Source organism: Triturus cristatus, chromosome 9 (genome assembly GCF_964204655.1).
Source record: "Triturus cristatus chromosome 9, aTriCri1.1, whole genome shotgun sequence".
Classification (NCBI taxonomy): domain Eukaryota; kingdom Metazoa; phylum Chordata; class Amphibia; order Caudata; family Salamandridae; genus Triturus; species Triturus cristatus.
Window position 1 is genome coordinate 326778871 of NC_140592.1, and position 24176 is coordinate 326803046.

At 45.5% G+C, this 24176-nt stretch overlaps 1 protein-coding gene across 1 annotated transcript in view; it reads left to right on the forward strand.

Moving 5' to 3' along the window:
* The first annotated feature begins 8649 nt into the window (after nucleotides 1-8649).
* Nucleotides 8650-24176, forward strand: part of TRAIP (TRAF interacting protein) — a 280748-nt gene continuing 265221 nt past the window's right edge. Inside the window, exon 1 of the mRNA XM_085625058.1 lies at nucleotides 8650-8884. Within this exon, the coding sequence (XP_085481184.1) occupies nucleotides 8787-8884 (98 nt within the window). The 5' untranslated portion in view covers nucleotides 8650-8786. The remainder of the gene's footprint in view (nucleotides 8885-24176) is intronic.

The window sequence follows — 24176 nt, forward strand, 5'->3', positions numbered from 1 at the left end:
TACATCTATTAAAGTATTTCTGCGTTTTCATCACTGTATTGTGCTGGTATACAACACTCCCCCGAGTATCAAAGATTGCGTGCATTTGTCACCGTACTAGCGGTTTGGTGGACCATTTGTTCAGCTTGGCCTGCTCAGCTCGCATGATCACATAAATTCCGTGAAACCGTGCAGTCTGCATTGTAATCGTCGCGCAAGATCTGGGTGCGGTAATACAAGACACGTGCATGTATATAAAGCAAAATACGATTTCCAAGGCAAAATTTAGTAAAGTTGGAAATCTGCAGGTTGCTGCTCTGTATGAGTCAAAGTGTGCGAATTTGCCGAGTGCGTGACAGGCTCCGTGGAGTATTGGAATGGGCAGCCAAGTCACTCCCAGGCTCTTCCCTCACCCTGGTCTAAGAGTGAAAGATGGCTTAGAGTAAATGTTTGTATCGATGGCATGATGCAGGTAAAGTTGAGAGGTAACAACATCCAGTGCGTATGCCGCACATTTATGGACATGATCTTTCTCGCAAGCAAGCAGTGGGGATATAGCTCTGACAGTTGACTTGCCTAATAAGCAGCAAGAGCAGAGAATATTTCCTTAAACGTCTGTATCGCCTTCGCGGGAGGGGCCAGCAGAGAGTATGGCTGAGGGTTGGGTTTTCTTGGACCTTCTTGGTAGCGGGCGGGTTGGTGACGCTGCTGGCGTCTCTTCTGGGGGGTCAGTTGCACAGTTGTGTTGATGGGTGCTCCTCATGACGGCCAAGTGTGCTACAGTATTTGACCTGCATACCACGGAGCTTGATTTCCACAGAGGATAGGAGTCTGGAATACCCAGTTGTTCACCTTTGTGAACTCGTTCGTGGGGGGCGGGCACGCTTTAGTGTGTGTCTGCTAGGTTAATGGCTGCCTACCTGTGACCTACGAAATACTAATTCTCAGCTCCCACCAGAGCTGCTGAGGGCTCACAGCCCCGTAACATGAATGGAGCTCTCTACTGGTAGTTGCTACGATACTCATGGACAGCGGTGAGGGGCCTAGAGACCCTTACGGGCGATTGTTCACGCTTTACAAATGTGTATTATGTGTATTATAGATTCAGGGGTCATCACACAGATAGTGCACATGATATACTGCTTGCCCCAAGTAATATGATTCAAGACTGCATGGGGTCTGGGAAACGGGAACCTCCACTCCTTGGTTTGGAAGCACAGGCCGCTGACGTCTGGCTCGCTCTCCCCTGTCCTCATGGTGAGTGGCAATGCTGTATGTGAGGCATTAAATTAGTACATGGCTTAAATACGCCGATGTTGCAGGGGGGGGGAGGTGGTGCCTCTACCAAGAATGGAACGCTAGGGAGGTGGGAGTGGAGATGCATTTATTATCCAGGCGAACATACTATGAGGAAAAAGTCCAACTTATTACACAAACATAATTGGTTGACCAACAGGTGATGATACTCGCAGAAAAGGGGTCAACAGAGTGGACAAGGCTATACAATCCTAAAGGGGGGGCTAAGGGGAGTGGCATGGCTCCAGTAGCAGGCAGCTCTTAACCGTTGGGGTGCAGTATGTGGTTCAAACAATGGGGCTAGCATATGAATGCTATCTGTTTTGCTAAAATGCTAAGAGCATTGATTCATATGTGTCTGTTTATTTATTTTATGGCATGGATTACGACTGACAACTAGGAGGAACCACATCACGATGACGCTTGGAGGAAGTTGGACCGGAGGATCCGGAACAGGCATGGCCAGCAGAGGTATCACGGGCGGAGAGCGCGCTGGTAGAAGCACCATGGAGTCAGCTAGCATGGGTGAGATGCTGCGGCCCGCGCACTGCCTTGGGGCTGGTATAGATAAGGCTACACCAGGAATTATAGCTCAATGGTAAGTTTGGTGCCTCTAGTGGCAAAGGATCTCGCAAGACAAGGGTCCTGCTATGCTGTCATGTTGTCCTAAGGTGGCAAATGTTCAAATACTGCTCTTAACAGAAGTTAGTGGCAATTGTTCAAATACAAAAATTTAACAGAATTTATCGTCAGCAGAGGGAATTTAACAGTCCTCTGCGACCCAGGGTACATGTTTTGCCATCATGACCAAACATAGGGGCTGCGTACAGCTACAGCACCCCGGCAGCTTGTTGAGCGGGTGTTTGCCATTAGGCAGTATCTTACTGCACTTGTGCACACAAGTGCCATCAGCAGTCCTCTGCAATACAGAGGATAGGTCTTGCCAGCATGCCCAAACTCAGGGGGTCGCTTACAGCCACAGCACCTCAGCAACTGGTTGAGCGAGGTATCTGCAGTTACACAGTATCGATCTGCACTTGTGCACGCAAGTGCTATCAGCAGTTTTCTGCGATCCAGAGGATGGGTCTTGCCAGCATGCCCAAACTCAGGGGGCGGCTTGCAGCTACAACCCCCCCTGGGGGGGGCTGCGTGGCTCTGCAATGCTTACAGGGCAGCATTTTATAAGTGCAGCCATTTCACACCCTGCATGAGCACTCCCGATAGTTTTTGGAGTATGGGGTCCGCCCGGAAGGAGAAGCCCACCCATGTCGTAGAGCAAGTGGGCTAGGGGTTACTTAGAGGAGGAGGCCTGGATTTGTCTTATTCTCACTCTAAAATGCCCAAAATCACTTATAGGTGGTCACGCACGATTCCTATACCACAGTAGAAAGAGGGGTGAGTCTGTCCGGGCTCCTGAATCATTCAGTAGAAAGTTGTATCAGTCAGATCGATACACTATTCAAGACTACGGGCAGTAGGGCATTGGTGCATTCATGGGGAACTTTTCTGGTAAAGCATAGGGTACACCTCTCACGACTGGGTAATGAGGTCTCTTAAAGTAAATCTGCTGGCATGGTAAAAAGCGGCAAGGGTTAAGGCATGACCTTTCTAGTAGGCAGTGGGGGGAGGCCAGATAGTCGGTCAACTATACAGGCCTGTGGCGGTAAGGTCATGATTGGTGAGCATAGTTTTTGTTCTTTAGCGGGCATCACCATTTCTCAAATGGAGACGCCCGAGGGGGAGACAGAGGGTCTCACATGGAACTCCAGGGGCAGTTGCAGCTGGTCGGTAGGCTGAAAAGGGTGCGGGGGTCAGGAAGTCACTCTTCCAGTAGGCTGGTCGGCCACCCCTGCACGCGCATGCGCACAAGGGTGCAAGGATGCAGAATTGCAGCGCCCCTTTATGGAGTTACGGCTCAGGGCGTAGGGGGGTCCCGGGGGAGATATCCGTCCGGTAAGCTGGACCCCCTACGCAACTTTTACGCCGGTGGAGTTTTTATGGGACATAGCTGTTAAGGTTCAGGACGTAGGGGAGGCCTGGGGGGCGATATCTGTCCGGTAAGCTGGACCCCCTACGCAACTTTTACTCCGGTGGAGTTTTTATGGGACATAGCTGTTAAGCTTCAGGACGTAGGGGGGGCCCGGGGGGCGATATCTGTCCGGTAAGCTGGACCCCCGCCCGCAACTTTTTCTCCGGTGGAGTTTTATGGGACATAGCTTTACCGGGATATGGGGCTGCCAGTAACTGACCTTGCTGTAGGCTCTAGCAGGGAAACGCAAAAAGTATATTAATCTTTAGATTACGGTAGGAATGGAGATGTATTAGAAACATGTTAAGGTTAGCCGAGTAACATCTTGTACCTATCAATGTATGTGGACTTTCTGCTTATTGTACATAAATGTAAATAATAGTTTTAAATATTTTTTAATTTTGCAATAAATTTGGTCGGGGTCTACGACCCCTAATCCAAAGTGTTGTTGTGAATTGTTTGCCTTGGGGGTAAAAGGGGGTCCACACCCCAAGGGCTGTCGGGGTTCTAATAAGCAAAAAGGGGGACTTAGGCAGTACCAGGCCATATCGGCAAGGCAAAGCTCGGTATCGAGCGAGCCGCCATTATGGCAGTCGCGCCGGTCCCCCAAGCCCCAGGGGAGGTGGGGGGGTTGCCGCGCACCTTGGTGCCGGGCGCCCCACCTCTCCCGGGGCAGCCAATCAAGTGCCTAGTAGGCGGCATGAACCGGAGGCACTTTAGTGCTTCCGGTTCATTGCAACATCGGAACGTTGGGGCAGGACCGGTTTAGACCGGTCTGCCCTTGAGGCCTTCTTATAAGAGCTGGAAAGCGTGGAGCAGTCTCTCTCTCCTTCGCTCTCCAGCTGGTGACCCATGGATGGGACCGGGCCAGCGGAGGCCCATAGCAGTCTTTTTCCCCACCCACCATCCCCTAAGGCAGACAGTTTATATGAGTGTTGCTTTGTTTTCTTGCTCCGTTTCAATTTTTAGGTATCCCAGGAGGAATAAGCAATGTAAAATTGTCGTAGTCGTTTTCTTGCGCTGCTTTTATTTTCCAGGTATCCTAGGAGGACTAATTAATTCAATGTTTGGTGGATGTTCATAATAATGTTGGAATAAAATTGTCTTATAAGTTGTGTTCAAGTACAGAATAATGTTGTCGTATTTAGTAGGTGTTTTCCTGGTCAGGCCGTAAGGTCATAATTGGTGAGCATAGTTTTTGGTCATTAGCGGGCATCACCATTTCTCAAATGGGGACGCCCGAGAAGGAGACAGAGGGTCTCACATGGAACTCCAGGGGCAGTTACAGCCGGCCGGTAGGCTGAAAGGGTGCGGGGGCCAGGGAGTCACTCTTCCAGTAGGCTGGTCGGCCACCCCCGCATGCGCACAAGGGCGCAAGGATGCAGAATTGCAGCGCCCCTTTATGGAGTTAAGGCTCAGGGAATAGGGGGGCCCGGGGGAGATATCCGTCTGGTAACCTGGACCCCCTACGCAACTTTTACTCCGGTGCAGGGGCGGATTGGCACTGCGGGCACTCAGGCATTGGCCGAAGGGCTGGTGTCTCAGTGTCCTCTGTGGGCCGGTTTTTTTTCTCCCTTTTCCCAGTCCACAGAGAGTGCTCTCTGTGGACTTGGAAAGGGGAGGAAAAAAAACGGCCCACAGAGTGCACTGAGACAGAAGACCGAGAAAGGAAAGCAGCTTCGCTGGCCAGCCGTACAGCGATTATCAGCTGTGGCTCTCCTTCACCCCCTGCCCTGCAAAGCAATCACGCTGAGGGTGGGCTGGGGAGGGGTGATTGTGTGCAAGAATCGGCTTTTCTGGGGGCCTGGTGTTGCTTAGGCCTTTGAGCCATTTTTAGACCGCCCCCCCTGGGGCCCACGCAGCCCAGAAACAGTGTTTGTCTTAACACCTCGCTCACAGCCCTTCAAATTCATGGGATAGAGAGCGAAGAAAAATGGGTCTCGCTGTAGGAGCCAGGTGATGTTTGGAACTCCCCATCTTCACCTCAGCCTCCCCCTGGCTACCATGGATGACCCAGCAGCTGTGTTTTGTGCACCCTTGCCAGGACATTGCCCTGGAGGGCTGGGGAGGGCTGATTAATTTACTAATAGCAGGGGCCTCACTGCTGTTCATGTGCTCCTGCACTGGAGGGCTGAGTAGGTTAGTAACTTTCAGGGGCCTCGCTGCTTTTCAGGTGCTCCTGCCCTGAAGGGCTCAAATAATTTTGTAACAGTAAGGGGACTTGCTGTTTTTTTAGTTACTCAGCTTGTAGGCCATTGTCACCTTGGCCCCGTGTCCTTCGCAAGAACAGTGTCCTCCCACTTTCATTCCTTGTGTGTGCATAGGCATATGTGACCTGATGCCAGAGTTACAGAGATGGGGAATCAGGTTTGAGTCCCAGCGTCTGCTCAACACCCTGTGATTCTGGGCAGATCACCCCATCGCCCAGGACCTAAACAAGCATTGGCATAGCCAATAGGTCTCGCTTTTGGGACCTTATAAGTATTTAGTTATGCAGCACAATATCCTTGGTGCAACAACAACTGTTGCATGGCAAAACACTTATAAGGTCCCAAAGGCGAGACCTATTGGCTATGCCAATGCTTGTTACTGTTTTTGTGGTACTGCAATATATAGGGATGTTATTTGTCACAGTTTACAGTTTGGATTAGATCATTGATGACACTATTGTTCATAGGATCAGGATGTCTTCAGTGACAACTTCTTGCTGCCCAGGTCGTGCCAAGGGGTTCCTTTTCCGGTGGTTCTGCTGTCCTGATCGAGCCGAAGGTCCTGCTGCAGTTGTCTCCTCCCTTTGTGTGTGTGGTTGGTTGTGTGTGCGGGGTTGTGTGTGGGGTTGTGTGTGTATGTGTTGTGTGTGTGTGGTTGTGTGTGTGTGGTTGTGTGTATGTGGTTTTGTGTGTAGTTGTGTTTGTGGGTGTGTGTATGTGTGGTTGTGTGTGTGTGGTTGTGTGTGTGTGTGGTTGTGTGTGGTGTGGGTGTGTGTGGTTTCGAGTTTGGAGAAAGAGAAAGCACGTTGTAAGTCAAACTGGTGCAGCAAAGCATTGACACAACAACAAAAACAAAACAAGATCACTTAGCGAAGACTGAGTGCTGATAATGGATACACACAGCCCATCATCTTAAGAGTTCGATTGCAACAAATGTGCACTCAAACCTGCCCCCTCCTTGTGAATTGCACCCCATATTTCATGAATTATAACTGCTGCACCCACCATAGCGCTTTGAGATCTGAAGCGCTACATAGGTCTAATCGACTAAGCAGTCGCCAACATGCTGTGCTTTTAAAGAGAATGTGCCAAAAGTTTCCAGCTTCCTCATCATGTCCTCATGAAAGCGCCAACGAAAGGACTCCCTGAATGGTGCAACAGACATGAAGAAGCCGCTGCGATCAGAAATAAACACTGTGAACATTGTCCAGTTTCACGGTAACATTTCCTTAATGTTCCTTAAGTCACAAAACAGTAAGACTAAAAGCATCTCAAAATAAAGGAACACAAACATCGAGTTTGTGGAAAGAGAAAGCACGTTGAGGCAGCGATGGAAGATCCATTTAAGGTGGGCGTGATATTGCCTGATGGAGATGCACCCACTGGGAGAATCCTGAACGCTTGTAAGCGTGAAGGCGGGGGGAGGGGCGGAGGCAGGGAGCAAGCAAGAGGAAAGACAGATGGTGCTGAAGGCTGGCGGTTCGCACGTGAACGCAAGCTTGTCGCCAGCCAGCAGCACTTTGAAAACTCACCTATTAAAGTCTCTCCGAGCAGCGCATGCGCGCTGACTCAGCGAGACCTAAAAATCGGATCTTGTGTACTGTAATTGGTGCTCATGAATAGAATTCAAATAGCCTTTGTCTTGGGCTGAATTCACACTATATAAAACTGTCAAAAGGAAAAACAACTATAAAAAATAACCATTTGTTCACGCTTTATAATTTTGCGAAAGGAACATGATAATTAAAGAGGACACTTTATAAAAACATGGCCGTATTTTTTAACACAGCTTTTCTGATGCAAATTTTTTATTTTAATTTAATTCCCCTTAGTGCGTCCCTGTCTCGTTTTCGTATGTTGTGGAGGCTGCGCTCTGACACTTAAGTCATTCTGTACCTCTGCCCTGCGAATGTGGGCCTCGCCCCTCTAATGTGGCCCACGCCTCATGAATGTGGGCCACGCCCCGTGAATGTGGGCCACGCCCCGTGAATGTGGGCCACGCTCCGCGAATGTGGGCCACTTTTTTCGTCACTGCCCGGGCCAAATTGTGAACCCAATCCGACCCTGCTCCGGTGGAGTTTTTACAGGACATAGCTGTTAAGGCTCAGGGCGTAGGGGGGGCCCGGGGGAGACATCCGTCTGGTAAGCGGGACCCCCTACGCAACTTTTTCTCAGGTGGAGTTTTATGGAACATAGCTTTACCGGGATATGGGGCTGCCGGTAACTGACCTTGCCGTAGGCTCTAGCAGGGATACGCAGAAAGTATATTCATCTTTAGATTACGGTAGGAATGGAGATGTATAAGAAACATGTTAAGGTTAGCCGAGTAACATTTTGTACCTATCATTGTATGTGGACTTTCTGCATAGTGTACATAAATGTAAATAATGATTTTAAATATTTTTTAATAAATACGGCCGGGGTCTACGACCTCTAATCCAAAGAGTGTTGTTGTGAATTGTTTGACTTGGGGAAGGGGGTCCACACCCCAAGGGCGGTCAGGGTTCTAATAAGCAAAAAAAGGGGGACTTAGGCAGTGCCAGGCCATAGCAGAAAACAGACTAACAGGGTCAAGTCCAGGGACGATTAGTAATCTACGTGCAGAAGTCCTGAAAGACAGCTACAGAGTCTTCAACATTCAAATAAGCCAATGGGGGTTTCGGGTGTGGCCGATTTGAACCCTACCCCCGGGGTGGTGTGGTCCACAAACGACTGGGAAAACCCCTGGTGGGTGGTCGAGGGGAGCGAAGTTAGGGACTTCGACGGTGGGGTCAGCAGGCATGCCGGGCAGCAGGGAAAGTATTAGTTTTCAGTTGGTTTGGGAAAGAGTGGGTTTGGTGAGTTTAGGGAAAGAGTGAGTTTACTTGGATTTTAGGAGGTTACTTGGGTTTTTAGTGGAAGGCAGAATGGCGAGCGTGCAAGATAAATTGCATTGGAAGATGCAGGAATGGCCAACCTGACTAATCCGGGCGAGTTTGATCAGACTTGAGTCCCACCTCGGAGCTGCAGCCACTCTGGTCTTATTTTTCCCAACTCAGTCCTCTGTAAACGTCATTTTAACGATGCCGTTCTCGATTGGCTAGCGTGCTTTCTCCTTCCGGGTCCTTTCCCGCGAGCTTTGAAAGACCTTAGGAAACAGTGAAACTTCGGCTACGCGTGCGCGCTGACAGGTCTCTGAAGAAATACAAACAGGGGATCCTAAAGCGGCGTGAAAGAGCTGCAGAGGAGTCAATAGAACCCCGTTAAGTGCGCGAACACTGCTAGTGTTTACGATGCCGATCCGTGCCTCGTGCACTATCTGCTCGGATTACTTCGATAACGTGAGGGATGTGGCGGCGATTCACTGCGGGCACACGTTCCACCTTTGCTGGTAAGTGAGGGCGGGTATTTTCCAGCATAAGTGATTGGTAAAGGTGGGACCCTCACCCATGATTACTGGCAACTGATAACACTTTGCGCCATTTACCATTAGTGGTCAACATGTTTTTCAACATTGTTAGAAGTAAGTGTCGTACCCTACCTATGTCTTCAGTGGTGAGTTGGCACCCTAATGATTGTAGAGACTTTTCTCGGATTGAGGGAACAATCAGTGGTCACTGTGGTGGGGACAGTTGGTTACCACTGGCGTCGAAGGCTGTCACCATAAAAAGATAGGTGTTTTCAGGTTTCAGAATGAATAATTAGCATAAAGATGATGTCACTGGAAACTGCTTCATGTGATCTATGCCTTTCTTATGTTATCAGCCACTCAGGAGGGATCCTCGGGTGAAGTCCTAGTATATTCTCTGGGCAGAAGTCTCTTATTATATGCATTTTCTGATCCGTTATTCTGGTCTATTCCAGAGAAACTGTAAATTACCAGATGGGGAAATATGTGTGATTGAAATGTCTCTCGAATACTTCTGAAATCAAGCTTCTCCTGGAAGAGTAGGCCCACCGGCCCTTTGAGGTGTACTGCAAAATGAGGTTCTTACAAATGCGTTAATGGTCCCCCCATGTTGTTGCCAATAACGTATGTATAATCTATTTATATAGTGCAAACCTAGCCAAAAATCATCGGAGCACTGCACAGGGTCAAAGACACTCATAAAGCCAATGAGTGATAGAAGAGATAGTTAGTTATGGCCTATTATTTGAATGTGATTTGGTTTTTCTTCAAAGAGGTGTTTCTTTAAAGCTTACCTAAATTGTAGCAGCATTGGGTACAGGTATTTTGTTTCAGATCATGGTTGCATAGATGGAAAAAGTGTTCTTACTTGTTTTCTCTTTTTTAGGTCTCGGCTAGACAGCGCAATCACTGTCTCAAAGAGATGTACTGTGTTTAATGTGTAGGCTTCAGCCCTCCCATAGGCATACCATTTACTCGCTCCATCGTCTGTCTCATAACGTTTGTCTCATAACGTTTGTCCCCATTTGGCCATGGCATGCATGCATCATGCCTCTTCTTGTGTTTAGCCCTCCCCCAGAGCATGGACCAAGTACTTGTGTCCATTCACTGCTCCTGTTTTAGGAGCTACATTTTTTTTGGTATTTTAACACTCAACACAAGGGGGTGTTTCTAAAGCTGTGTCTTCCCACCCGGGCTTTAGTTTGAACTGCTCCTGTTTTTTTTCTGTGTGTGTGTTCTTTCTTTAAAAATGGCTGGATTTCACTATATCCAACAAATGTAAAAGGATCATTGCTACTTTAACAATATTGGTCTTTATGTTGACAAAAAAACTAATGCAATACGTGCATGAAGTGGCATTATGCATTTCAATTTCGAACTGTGTTTTATATGTGGAGGGCCCCACTAGTGTCTAAAAAAGGAATATCTCACACAACATCCCATCACATGAGTACCACCAGGCCCATGGTATTTATTAAGCAGGCGACCATTGAGAAATCCTTCATGTCAAATCTGGAGACACTTATTCCAGCGAAATGGCTTTGAATTATGGAATGGTACTCTCATCGTTGCAGTAACATTGAGTTCTGCCTGTTATTCCCCATTCCATACAGGCTGCTTGTAGCCTTGGAATAATACTGGATCCAGAAATTACAGATGGCAAGATGTCTGTAAAACCGAATTCTTTATTACCACACAATGATCACTGCTGAGTTCATTATGGGTGGCGAGTAGTGACAGCAAGGAATATCTCTTGTGTGACATGAGTGTGTTGTTGTAGTAAGCGTGCATGTGTTAGTCTGTTAAGTCATGGAATGTGCAGTCCGCGAGGGTGGGCATTCAGTGCCTGAGCAGCTTGCACGTGTGTTTCTGCCCACCTGAGTGTGTCAGTGCACGTTTGGACAATACATGTGCAGTGCTTTTGTATGCTCTGAGTGTGCGAGAGATGTCAGCATATTGGTGCAGTGAATGTGGGCGTACAGTATCTGCAGTGAATGAAAATACATTCAACAAGTATACTTTCTGAGTGTTTGCGACATGCATGTTCTCTATACATGACTATATCAATGAATGTCATGTCTGTACAGTTATTGTGGCTTATTGTATGTGTTTTGTGTGTGCTAGAGAAAGAAAGAGCCGCTAGTATATGCTTGCAGTGTGCGTGCCAGCAGTGTAATTCTGTGCAGTTATTGTATATGCTATCAGAGAAGGTGCGAAGTGAGTACCTGTGAATAGTGCATCAAAAGTATAATAGAAAGGAGCGGAGTAATGTTACATGTTATAAACAAATAAATGTTGTAGTACAAAATGAATTTGAGTTATTTGTTTTTATTCCTTATTCTTTATAATTATTTGTGTATTTCTATTATACTTTTGATGTTCTTTATTTAAGTGGCTTTAACGGTGGGCCAATAGGAGTGAGCAGGAGACCATTAATTGCAAGTAAGGATATTATTACACTAGATTATACTCTCTGGTGCACACATAGCAGCAACCCTCATCGTTGTTTCTATAAGTACCTGTGAATAGTGCTTGTACCTCAGTACGTAAATGCAGTAAGTGTCAGTGCTGTGATTGTGCCATGGCTTCCTGTGATGCGTGAGAGAGGTTAGTGTGTTAGTGCAGTTTGTATTTGTGAATTGTGTGACTGCCTGTGCAGTGAGTGAATATGCAGTAACTGAGAATGCACAATAAGGGGAGAGGATGTAGCCTTGCGGCTAGAGCGGTCAACTTCGAATCTGGGGAACTGGGTTCGAGTCTCGGCAACAACGCGCAACATCCTATGATTCTGGGCAAATCACTTCATCTCCCCGTGCGTAACAAAAATGAATGTGTCCATCTGTAACGAAACTGGTGCTCATGTAAAGCGCTCTGATACCTGATTTCTCGGGTCTAGTTTGTGCTATATAATAAGCATTTGCAATGCAATAGGTCTCGCATTTACGCGAGTTTAAGCTATCGGCATTGTAAATGACAATGCCTTTAATTTATGTTCTAAAAAGCAAAACATAAATTAAAGGCATTGTCATTTACAATGTAAATAGCTGAAACTCGTGTAAATGCGAGACCTATTGCATTGTAAATGCTTGTTTATTTTATTGTTCCAACATGGCTTCTGGCTATTTTAGAACAGTAAAGTAAACATAATAAAAAATAATACAGTGAAGCGCCAGTGCAAAAAGGCATTGGCAGCACTCGCCTGTTAAAGGCATTCAGTGTACAGCATTATTGGAAAGCACATTGATGACGGTTTCACAATACATTCATGCTCCAAATGTATGACAGGTGAGCTGAAATGTTTCTGCCAATTTAGAATGCATGAAAAATAAGTATGCTCTATATCGAATCAAAGCAATTGCGCACCCTTTGACCTTCAAATATGCCAGAGTATTCTAATTCTGGGGCTTCTGGGGGCACGGAAATGACGACCAGGTAGGAGGAATTCGACTCTGATCAGGCATGGAGAAGAAAGAGCAATTTGACGCAGGGTTAAGAGGACTATGAGTAGGCTCTTTTTTTAATATCAAAATAACGCACGTGCATTTCTGTTTGTTCCCACAGTCAAATCAGATTCTAAATGCAAATTAAAGTTTGTCTGTGTTCTTGCAAGCTTTGAATGCATGACGACAATTCGGCAGAGCCGATGGTATAAGTACTACCCGTCTCCTGACGTTTGGTACCCGGAGCACTGCTCTTTTTACCACTACTCTCAGAGGTCATGACTGAGGTCATGAATGCATCTGAGGGTACAGAAAGTAAGTATGGCCCTAGCAACTCTGAGGTACTTTCTGTTCTCTCCATCACCCTCTATAGTAAATACACAAATATGCTAATGAGAGGCTAAGTGCTCCACGCGGGATTATGCCTTCGATAATATCAGAGGTCACAGTATTATTTTATTAACAATTGTTTTTTCGAAATAATTACCTAATGAGTAGGGCAATTTAAAAACGAAAGTCAAAGATAAGGATGTTAATGGATGCATGTTTCATGGTGACCGCATTTCAATAGGCACGGGGACTGCGCCGTGTGTATGCTCGCCATTAGAGCCAGGAGGATAAAAAAAATCCAGATGCAATAAAAGATAAACCAAGGGGCTGTTTAATTGTGCATCCTTCATTGACGAACTCAGCCAGAAAGCTATTGCAGAGGGATGCTAATGTTTGTCCTGAATTTTAGCAGCATGCCTCTGGTGGCGGCAGCCACCCATGCAGAAAGACTCCTAGCAAAATGTGTTTCCTGTTCAAAACTAACAAACAGGGTTGCAAGCAGCTTAGGCGTTGTTGAATCTATTAATAAAGGTCCCTTGCTCCCGTACTATGAGTTGCTGTGATGTCAGAGAACTATGGCATGTAGTAAACATTGCGTTGTCACTGCTTTTCTCAGACTTCCTTCTGGCCAATGCATATGCATGGTGCCTGTCTGTCTCAATCGCCTGTCTCTGACTAAACAAGCATGCAAACACTCGCTCCAATGAGCACAATCAAAGATTGCTGACTATTTTTCCCCCAATATTTGATGCTTTTAGTAAGCAGTGCAGCATGCAGCGCTGCTTATTAAAATAATTAAATATTGAAAAGTACAGTTTGCCGAGCCAAAATAAAAAAAGTCCACAGTGTCACGCCGCCAGTGAAGCATCCAGTCCCCGCGTGCACATCTTCTGTCCGCCCGCATGCACGCTTGGACTCTGTATCGAATCCAAAAGGCCCTTGCATGGCGAGAGCAGTGCATGCGCGCTGCAAACGCCAGGCGAGATCTAAAAAAATAAGGACCAAAGTCTAAAAATAGAAATACGGGCACTCACAAAAGTGTCACTGCATTTCCCAACCTTGTAGATCCCTCCTTTTCAGTCTGTAAAGGAGTGCCTGTAATGGGCTACCAGTTTAATCTGTTACCCTTTGTGTGCCTCCAACCACTCACTAATAGTAATTTCTGGAGACGCCACTGGTGGTGGCAACATACCACCTGGAGTTAGCAGTCTTGTGCTGGGCGGGTTGGGGAGAGAAGAGAGTACATGGAGAGTCAGCGGCAAAAATACCACCACTCATAAAACCTCAGCAAGGCTAACACACAGGACCAAGGGAGGAGATAGGCTATTTCAGAACGGAACATCACTTAACGAGGGGTGTCAACGTACATAAGATGGGGCATGATGTAATACTCCAGGACAGCGCCCCCGACCAATCCATTAGAAGTCTACTAACAAACAGCGCCATCAGAACTCCATTACACTGCCCAGGCTGTGACAGGTGCTTGGCTAGCATTGGTGCGGGTGTCGCAGAGGGCTAGCGGTGTGAGAGGTCCACTGGACTCCAATTATGGCTTTCACTTAATACTCCACTGAAAGGCATTTTCCATTAGGGTTTAAGGCATCCTGCAGCAGCCACCAAGGAAGCTCTGTGGATTGAGGTTTAAGTTAATGAAATGTGCACAAAGATTGCAACATTGAATCTCAGCAGATCCACTTAACCTTTAATCCTTCCAGTGTTGTTCTTGTGTCCCTCTGTACCAGGGGTATCCAACATTTTCTGTAGTGAAAGCTACTTCTGATAAGTAAAAATCAATGTGAACTACTGAAGGCTAAACAGCTTGCGTTTGTTACCAGACACCCCCCACCAGCCCAGCTTCACTGACTTTAAGCCTAATGTCCATAGAGCCAGTTACTATGGTTTGAACAAAATACTATGACTAAGGGCACTATGAAAGGACTGCAATGGGTGTCAGTGAGAGCTCAGTCTTTGGGGATGTATGAACATGTGTACATCTGAATAATAAACACTAATAAAGGATTTTATAGAGCGCTGGTTACTCCATTCGGAGCGTCCCCACTCTAGGGATTCAATGCCACGGGAGCCTAAAATGCAGAGTCAACCTACTCTAGGCTTGTCTGAAAAGCCACGCCTTGAGTTTCTTATGGAATGCTGATTTGGAGTCTTCCTGTCTCAGATTCAGAGGTAAAGTATTCCACTGATTAGAAGCCAGAAAGCTAAAAAAGCGACCTCCCATCCGTGCTCTTTTCACACACTGAACCACCGTAGGTGCAGCTTCTGCAGACGTACAACTTCTGTTGGGTCAATAAAGTTTAACCAGCGAATGCAAATATCTAGGGCTTTTATCATTCAAAATATTGTGGCATAAGCACATGTCTTTGAGAGACACTCTTTCTCAACGGGAGCCAATGAAGTTTAGCAAGAGCTGGACTCGAGGACGAGTGTCTACGGACTTTCAACAGCAAACATGCTGCCTTGTTCTGCACCCTTTGAAGCTTTCTTAATCTGCCTTGGTGGCTCCAAGATAGAGTGCATTACAATTGTCCAGCCTGGATATGACCAGTGCCTGGACTACTGTTTGTCTGGCAGCTTTTGGAAGGAGACCCATAATCTTGTTCAGTGTTTTTAGAATGCCGAAACAATTCACAAGACTGGTTATTTGACTATCAGATGTGAGATTAGTATCAAACCAGATACCAAGATTTTTTTAACTTTCTGCTTTGGAATCAGTACTGGTCTTAGAGCATCTGGAACCACGCAGTGGACCAGATAGATGGTAGTTCCCCTAAGATCAGGACCTCAGCTTTCCCAGTGTTAAGTTGGAGACAGTTGTGATCCATCCACTCTGCTAATCCTACCAGGCAAGATCTGAATCGAGCTGCTGAGACTCCCTCATCCTGCAACAAGGTAATAAGCACGTGTCAGCAGCGTATGACACGATATTAAAGCCATGTCACTCGATGACATCGGCTAAGAAGCACATGTAGTGATTAAATAACGTCGAGCTTAGTGCTGAGCCCTGCGGCACCCCCTGCTCACAGTAAATATACCTCAGATGAGAAGATGTTTTACTACCTGAAAGTTGTGGATCTGTAGAAAGGAGGCCAGCCCTCTCAAAGCAGTGTCCCCAACACCGCATTTTCAAAGCCGTTCAAGCAGAAGGCCATGGGATACAGTGTAGAACGCTGCACTCAACTTCAGCATTCTCAGCGCTGCGGTTTTACCCCCATCAACAATGACTCTAAGAGAAACAGAGTCCAACAACAGCGCAGATTACGTGCCGTACTGGGGCGAAAACCTGATTGGGTCTTATGAAAGATATCTGTAGTAATTATGCAAATATACCTCCTTATACAAGATCACAACAAGATCTTTAGTCTTGATATACCTCTTCAGGTAATAGTTTGTTTTTCAGCCACTTTGGAGAAAAACAGAAGCAGGGAAAATATGCCTGAAATGTTCCAGCTTAGCTGGATCTAATGCAGGCTTTTTTTTTTTTTTTAGAGATCAAGTTACAATTGTACACACTGCTCAATCTGTGTGGAGACCAGCTCCAAGGAAGACAAAGATTCACGATGGAGAAAATCTCTTGTGAGGAATTCGGGGCATGCTCAATCTTCTGAGCATAATAGTGGCTGCAGGAGAGACTGATCTGTTTATGATATTCCTTCAGTTCCTTGTCATACATAGCTATATCCGAGGCACAGTAATTCCTATGCCAGAGATGCTCTAAACGTTTGTATGTCTTCGTTAAACCATTCCGCTATGGTTTGGAGCAAATAACTGTGCGAATCATTAGAAATGTGATCCAGTCCAGTGCATCACTTATCCAGTTTTGTAATTGTGAATTTACTATGTTGACGTGGTCACTTAAAGTAGGGCTGTTGGCAGTCAAAGCCTCCCTAAAGGCAGCCGGGCTTACCTTTGTCCATTTCTGGATTTTGTTCTGCCGGCCTCCAATCAGGGTAGGTGTAGGAGAGGACATGGTGATCTGGAAGGGAATGATAAAAAGATCCAACCATACCGCTTCGTTATAGCATAGCTCTGTGGAATTGTGGCAAGATTGTATGGGGCTGTGTTAGCAGATAGCCATGTTTCAGATTGAAATAACGCATCTGGCTGGTGGTCTGTCAGAAAATCATACATCTCAGCCCAATGCTTGACTATTGCACATATTTGTACGGGTGACTGAGAGCCTGTGTTGTATGTACTTGCAGCAGAGGACATACCTTTCGCCAACTGTGGCACAGTTACATGTATAACACTAACCTACAGTCTTTGTTTTATTGGAGAAGTTTAAAGTTAATAATATGGAGCGTTTTCCTGCACTTTAAATTTCTCTGGGCTGTATTTTCTCATTATAGCACTGTGTCTACTGGTCATTGGGAGTAAGGAGCCTACTGTTTGTAAATGCGACACTTTGAAATGGGAGAAATTTGGAATAAAGAGTTGAGTTAACTTAATTATTAAGGTAACTTTCAATGAGAGATCGAGGAGCTGAACTATCCAAAGTAAAAAATAGGGTACATAAAATATTGGAATTCGGGCTCCCAAACTGGCAACCAGGTATGGCTGATAGGCAGGCAGTGTGTAAGGCATTGGATGTCTGAAGCAGAGGTGATGTTCAGCAGGAGTTGTGTATCATGGGTATGTTTTGAATCTTGATTTTATATGTGAGTAAAGCACCAAACACTCCATGTAGGTTAAAGATGACAGGGGGCCATATGGAACCATGGTTGGGGGAGGACAGGGGATGGGCATCTTTTGGAACCTGGAGGTACCCATGTGTGCAGACTGGAAAGATGGTAGGTGAACCATTAAAGGACATTTCTGGTGAATTCCATTTGAGACATCAGTGTGCAGTAGAGAGAGTAGATTGTCAACTATGCCAAAAGCAACTCCGAGGTATGCCACACAGATGTATAGACGGACTGCTTTGTTGCGGCAAAATCAAGGTAACGGATACTAGTTCTCCTGGTCTGGGATGCTAATCTCACTTGCCCTCGCCAGAAGTGGAGGGTGGTCAGCGCAGTCTCTCCTGATCCTTGACCAGTTGTTGCATTAGCATCCTGTGAATGCTGAATGGAGAAGTCCCAGTTGGAGTTCTGTTTGTGTCGATCTTAGACTGATATAAGCTGAGAGAGAAACTCAAAATCCCATCTATTGCACAAGTGGCCATAATGTTTCACATGCATGGTTCAAGGTGATGGTCAGGTGACTTGAGATACCAGGTACTGAGATCTGTACGAGAGTGAGTGAAGAGGAGGAGGAGTAGAACATGGGTTTTGAGGGGACAAGCTAACCCCTGCTTTTCTGAGCACATTAGCTATGTGGGCAAATGGACTGTGAGAGGATAGAAAGCATTTGTTATGTGAGAGCTCTGGATTTAGAGGGGGGTTATAACCCATCTGCAGTGCTGGCACATAGGCTGTGAAGGGTTCAAACCCTTCTGAAGTGTAAATACATTAGCAGTATGGGGCTAGAACCAGTCTTCAGTGCAAGGATTGTCAGATGAACAAGTACAGAAACCCCCTTCAGTTTTTTTCAGATGCCAAATACAACTGTGTATACACCAGTTTGAGCAGCCCGTGGAATAGAACTTGCCTAAAGTATAGACCTCAATACTTTTGGGAGTCAAAATCTCATTATAGCACTATTTCTTTTAAGTGCTTTGTGTAGCATGTCTGTTGAAATTAGGGCAAAATATGTATGACAGGAGCAGGCTCGTCTTATCTACTCTCACTGCGTGGTTGTAGATGACCTGTGAACTGTGAGATTTTGCACCAATGAGGCCATAGTTATGCTGTACATGGTGCAATATCCCCTTTTATAATCTTATGCACTGGTCTGCATATATTCCTCTAAATGTATGCTCCATTCCTATATCTCTTTACATATATCCTTCATTTGGATCTTTATTTCCTTATTTGTTGCATGATTGCACACTGCAGTGGACTCCCCTTGAGCTCAAACCAAGCATTTCTAATTCTTTTCATCTCAAAAAATCATCTGAATGGATTTTTGCAGAAAACCTCTCAGGATTGCTGAGAGTTGTAGGCACTCCTCTGGCCTCTTGAGTGAACGGACACTTGGCCCTGACACATTCTAACTGACAGATCACTTTCTAACCGGAGAGGGTGGATTTTGGGGATGTTTTATTAGATAGTCCACATGTAATAAATAGACATCAAATCATCTTTATGACCTTTACCCAGCCAAAGAACTCTTCCTAACAACATCCTTGTAATATCATTTACAGTAACACTCAGTACCTCATTGGGTACATGTGTTTCAAAGCTGTACAAGGGCATATCCATTTGAGAGATTAGAGTTCACTGACAGAGCATCCCTGGCCGGCACCAACTCTTGCTTACCCACTGCTTGCCTAGTCCCTGCTGACTTCCACCTTTATCATTGGACACTTTCCAGGCTTTACTCAACAGCATCAGGAACAAATCCCATCAAAGTTGTCTTTTTCACTTTTGAGGCAGGAACGTCAGCCAGGTCTTTCTTCGGACTGTGTTCTCTCCCTCAAGAAGGAGAAAGTCGGGCAATCTGCACAACACAAGTGTTCTCCGGACAGTGAGTGCCAAAGGAATTTTGTTAGGAATTAATAAATCTGAGCATCACTACCTACTACCTTGGGGAAAAATCTGTGCCTCTACTTACCCCACCTTCGCAACACCGTACCGTATTTACCTCAGAACTATGCCGTTCACATATCCTACTGCCTATCATATACTTCTTGCCTATACTGTTACTATGCATTTGGATTTACTCCATGTATTTGGATTTTCTCCATATGTAAATCGTGTAACCGCTGGACTTAGCAACGCCCTACTGTAACTACCTCAGAACTATATCGTCCACATATCCTACTGTCTACTTCTTGTACATACTGTTACTAGCTATTTGCATTTTCTCCATTTATTTGTATTTACTACATATGTAGCTCGTATAACTGCTGCTTTGCCAACTCTGTAAAGCTCTCTGATAATTTCGAGTCAAGATCACACTATGCAAAACTTGATAAATAATTGTTGTGAAAGAACCCGTTCCACACAATCACCGGGGGTAAAGAAGGAAACTTGGTTACCTCATATAGCTATAAACAGTCACTCAGCACAGAAATTTGTTACTCCGATGAGTTGTGTGAATACATATCACTGTTGTCTTATTTGTTATCCGTTTAAACAATGACACGTTGATATTGCATTTCTTTTAGAACTAAAAAGTCAAGATTAGAAGCCAGTGGATTTGAAAGCCCATTTAGTTTGACATTTTGTTATAAGGTGTGTGCGTTTATTTATGCTGCATGCAACCCCTTTGAGCCCTTCCCAACAACAGCGAGAGAAGGTTATTGAAACTGTTTGTTTTTGGTTTGCTCCCGCTGTTTTACATAGTTTAAATAGAAAGAGGATTTTCCAAAACTTTGAAAAAAAATCTTACTGATAACAGTAAGCTGAAGTCATTGAAAGTCACTAGGCTTTGTTTCTTAATTCTCCCGCAATCAACTCAGTTTGTATATGAGAAAAGATTCTCAGAACTTACCCCTGTCCTGTTCTTCAGAAAATGAAGTGTGGACCAAATGCACCTGAGCGGATACACATGGACATGAATGGACTCGTAGAGTGGAGTAGGTGCTAAAAGAGTAGATACTGGGCCTCTTAACCGATTGATAGAGGTCAAGGTGGCAGAGCAGCTCAGTGTGTGGGGGCCATCACAGTAGATAGATACCAGAGAGAAGCAAAGAGAAATGTGGTCCACCGGAACAGACTGAGAAATTAGAGGGGGGTAGAACGGAGTAAATGAGAGCCAAGCACATGGTGAGAGGGAACAAGCAGTACCATATTGGAAAGAGAAGAGGAATTTGGGTACTGCCAGCATTGCATTCCTGACAAACAAACATATGCATGCTACAGTCGAAATAAAAAAAAACGAGCATTGGCGCATAGCCAATAGGTCTCGCCTTTGGGACCTTATAAGTATTTAGTTATGCAGCACAATATCCTTACTGCAACAACATTAACTGTTGCATGGCTAAACACTTATAAGGTCCCAAAGGCGAGACCTATTTGCTATGCCAATGCTTGTTTCTTACTGCATTTGAAATGAAGATAGTTGACAAGGAAGCCATTCGAATAGTCCTTATTATCTTTTTTTGTGTCATTTAAGTGAAAAAAGGTGATTATTAAGATCCCCATAGCACTCTGCCACCTTTTCACACGTAAGCAGAAAAAGGACAACAGTGAGGGAAAGAGAGACTTGAGAGTGTATGCTTTTTGTTTCTTAGATTTGTCTGGCTTAAAGGTGCTAATGAAGATTCTCTACGTGGTAGCACACCAAACTCAGACATGTTGACTTGGTCAACGCTTGTTTCTAGGGAATAATCTTACTTTCCAGCAAGAACAGCCGTCCATTCTAGGGAATCTCGTTTGGCCCAAAAGCCCCCACACTACTACTTGATCAATCATGGCATTAATAACTCTGTTTATAATGTCATAAACGAAGTTTGGAGCTCCCATTAATACCATCCAGTACAGAATTTTCTCTTAATTATTTCACTATAAATATTGCTCATGAGGATATTGATGGCCCAGTCTGCTCATGCTTGCCAGTCATTCAGTTCTATCTCATGCAGGCAAAATGACTAATTATCCTTATTTTATTTTATGTTAAATTTCCTGCTCCTAGCGTTGGTGAGTGAAGCACAGGGGCTCGTTCTTTTACTCCATGAATCATAATTAAATCTTCCCTGCATCTCAAGCAGAAAATAATTGTTCTATTTGAAACATTTCCTGCTTGTACCTCTTATGGTTCCAACTCCCTCAAATGAAAATAAAAAAACATATTCTTGTCAATCCATTAACAACGAAAGGGGTTTACCATTAGCCCAGCAGTCCACGGTATATGTATGCCTGGCTGAAATTTAAATCATGTTTGGGGGGAGAAGAGAAGATGCAGAAGAAGCGACGGAGTAGGGGAGAAGACGAGAGGAGTTTGGTGAAGCAGGGAGAGAAGATGGGACGGCAGTGAGGAGAGCCAGTGCAGAGGTGGAAAAGAGGGACGGGAGAAGGCAAAGAATGGACAGATGGGCGGCATAAGAGGGCAGTGGATAAACCGATAATGGCAAAGATTGTGCGAAGAAATCAAGTGGAAAGAGAAGGCGATGGGTGTAAGGACTGCAGAGAGAGGGGAGAAGGAGGAAAGAAAAAATAGTGAAAAGATCAGGGAACATGGGCGAAGAATGCATAGATGGGGGCTGCAGCGGGAGAGAGAGGCAGAGGGAGTTGTGTGCGTGCTAAAAGAAAATTTTTAAAAAGCACGCGAGTGATGGCAAAAGGGAAAGCAGGCTGGCGAGTGGTGTGCGATGTGTGCGCACCATGACGGGAGAAGAAAGCCAGATGGCGCCTCTGCTGGTCATTGTGCGCGTAACCGCACACTCTATGCCAGATAAAAAGCTGTGGTTGGCTTTTTAAAGCCCACACACTAAACATCACATGCGCTGGCTCCGGCGAGACCTAAAAATGAGGGTGAAGCATGCATGAAAGAAAGCATTGAATATGACAACTATAATGCTTGACTGTAGCCATCTAATGCAGAGACATGGTGAATGTTGGAAGGTCACAGTGACCGTTGATACATTGATTCTGCAGAACATGGTGTCTGTTCTGTGGGGTCTGGTGCAAGGGATAGCACCCTCCGAACCAGTTATTGAACGAGTCTGATGCATCCACTGAATTTACTTTTGATGATTGCTGCAACGTGTTTGTCAACTGACTTGTAATAGTCTAAGTTTGCAGGTGTTTACATAACATGTATAGTTAGGGCTCCCAGTTTTCAGTTTTTACAGTTTTTGGAGCCGCTGTCTTCCCAGTCAGGAAATGACACTTCGCATTTATTGTACTTGCTGGGAACTGGCCTAGACTCCTCTGAGAGGGGAAAGAAAACATGAGCTTCTTGACAGAGCAGAGGCTGTAAAAGGGGGGCAGCCACATGTGTCCTCTGCATAAAGCCTCATGGGGCTAATCTGCTCACTTAAGGCCCAGAGCCAGCTGTAGATGACCACGCTGGTGTCATCCGCCCAGGCAGCTCCTTGGGTGTAGGCGCATGCTGCACAGGTAGACGAGTAAACAAACAGCAGGCTTCGGGGTTCAGACGCAGTTCAGTGAGTAACTGCTAGCTGCAAAGATCATGTCTTCGATGCTCGGCGAAGGAAAAACGTGCCTATAACTGTGGACCTGCACTCCAAGCACAGTGACGGACCGTGCTTAATTTGTAAAAATAAAAATGTGCTGGGCTCTCGCCAGGAGGCGACTGCAGCTTGCAGCACACATCGTCCCTGCCAGCGCTGCCAATGACAGTACCAACACAGTCCTGCAAGTGTAACAGTTCGATCTATTTCAGGCCCCCAAAGCTTTTAAAATGGCTTTGGCGGCAGGTAATACTAGTTTTTAATGTATATCGAATTAATAAATACCTGTTGTGGTCCTCTCCAACTTAGCCAGACATCACCACCTTGTGGCAGACTGTCACAAGCTCCGGTGTTGTAAATTAAGTGCTGGTGCCGAGCACCTGAAACCACCGGCTCAAATTAAGTGACTGCTTACTGCAGAGATATGTAAGAAAGGTCCAAATCAAGGGTTCCAAACGCAGCGAAACAACTCCGAGGGCAAGAAGTATATTCCAACACCCGTGAGATAGTTTAGTGTGTTGATGGCAGCTCCAGTGTATGTTGTCAGTTTGAATAGCCCACATCTCGCCTTCGCCAAAACGAACCTCACTCAAATTCGAGCCTAGCGTACAGACCAGGAACTACTTCGTGTGAGCAAGCACTGACCAATTCAATATGCCTTGCCTTCAAAATGCGTGGACTTTGTTATTGTCTTGCCAATGTTCGCTTGTAAAGCATAGGGAAAAATTGAGAAAGATAACCCCCCACCCCCCAAAAAAATATATGGCTAATGGCACATTGCATGTGAATGCACCACCTTTTGGAAGGTTTTTATCTTTGTGCAAGTGCATCATGATTCATGCACATGAATAGCCATTTTGAAATAGGTTTTCTGAAAAAGCATTCCAAGAAGGCCACCATTACGTGCACACACATCTAGCAAAACGCATTTATACACTTCAAATCGCACCAGTAGCTACTTTTGTTAAGTTTAATTTACTGTTCCAAGATAGCCAAGTAGCCTGGTAGCAGTTTGCAGCTGCTAAGATCTTGCAGAAACGATAATTTTTCTCTATAGGAAGAAATGTAAAAAGTAAGTGGCAATGGCGAGAAGCAGGAGGAGGTGAAGAAAAGCAAAGGATGAGCAGAGAGGTGTGACTGAGCAACAAAGGAACCAGTTGTGAGTTAATAAGCAGCAGACACGCAGGAAGGGACGGTAGAGCAATGGGAGAACCGGTTGTGGTAATGAAATGTAGCAAAGGAGTGGGAAGGGGTAGCAGGGTAGAGAAAGAAGTGGAGGAGAGCAACATGTACGGGGGATGTAAAATAA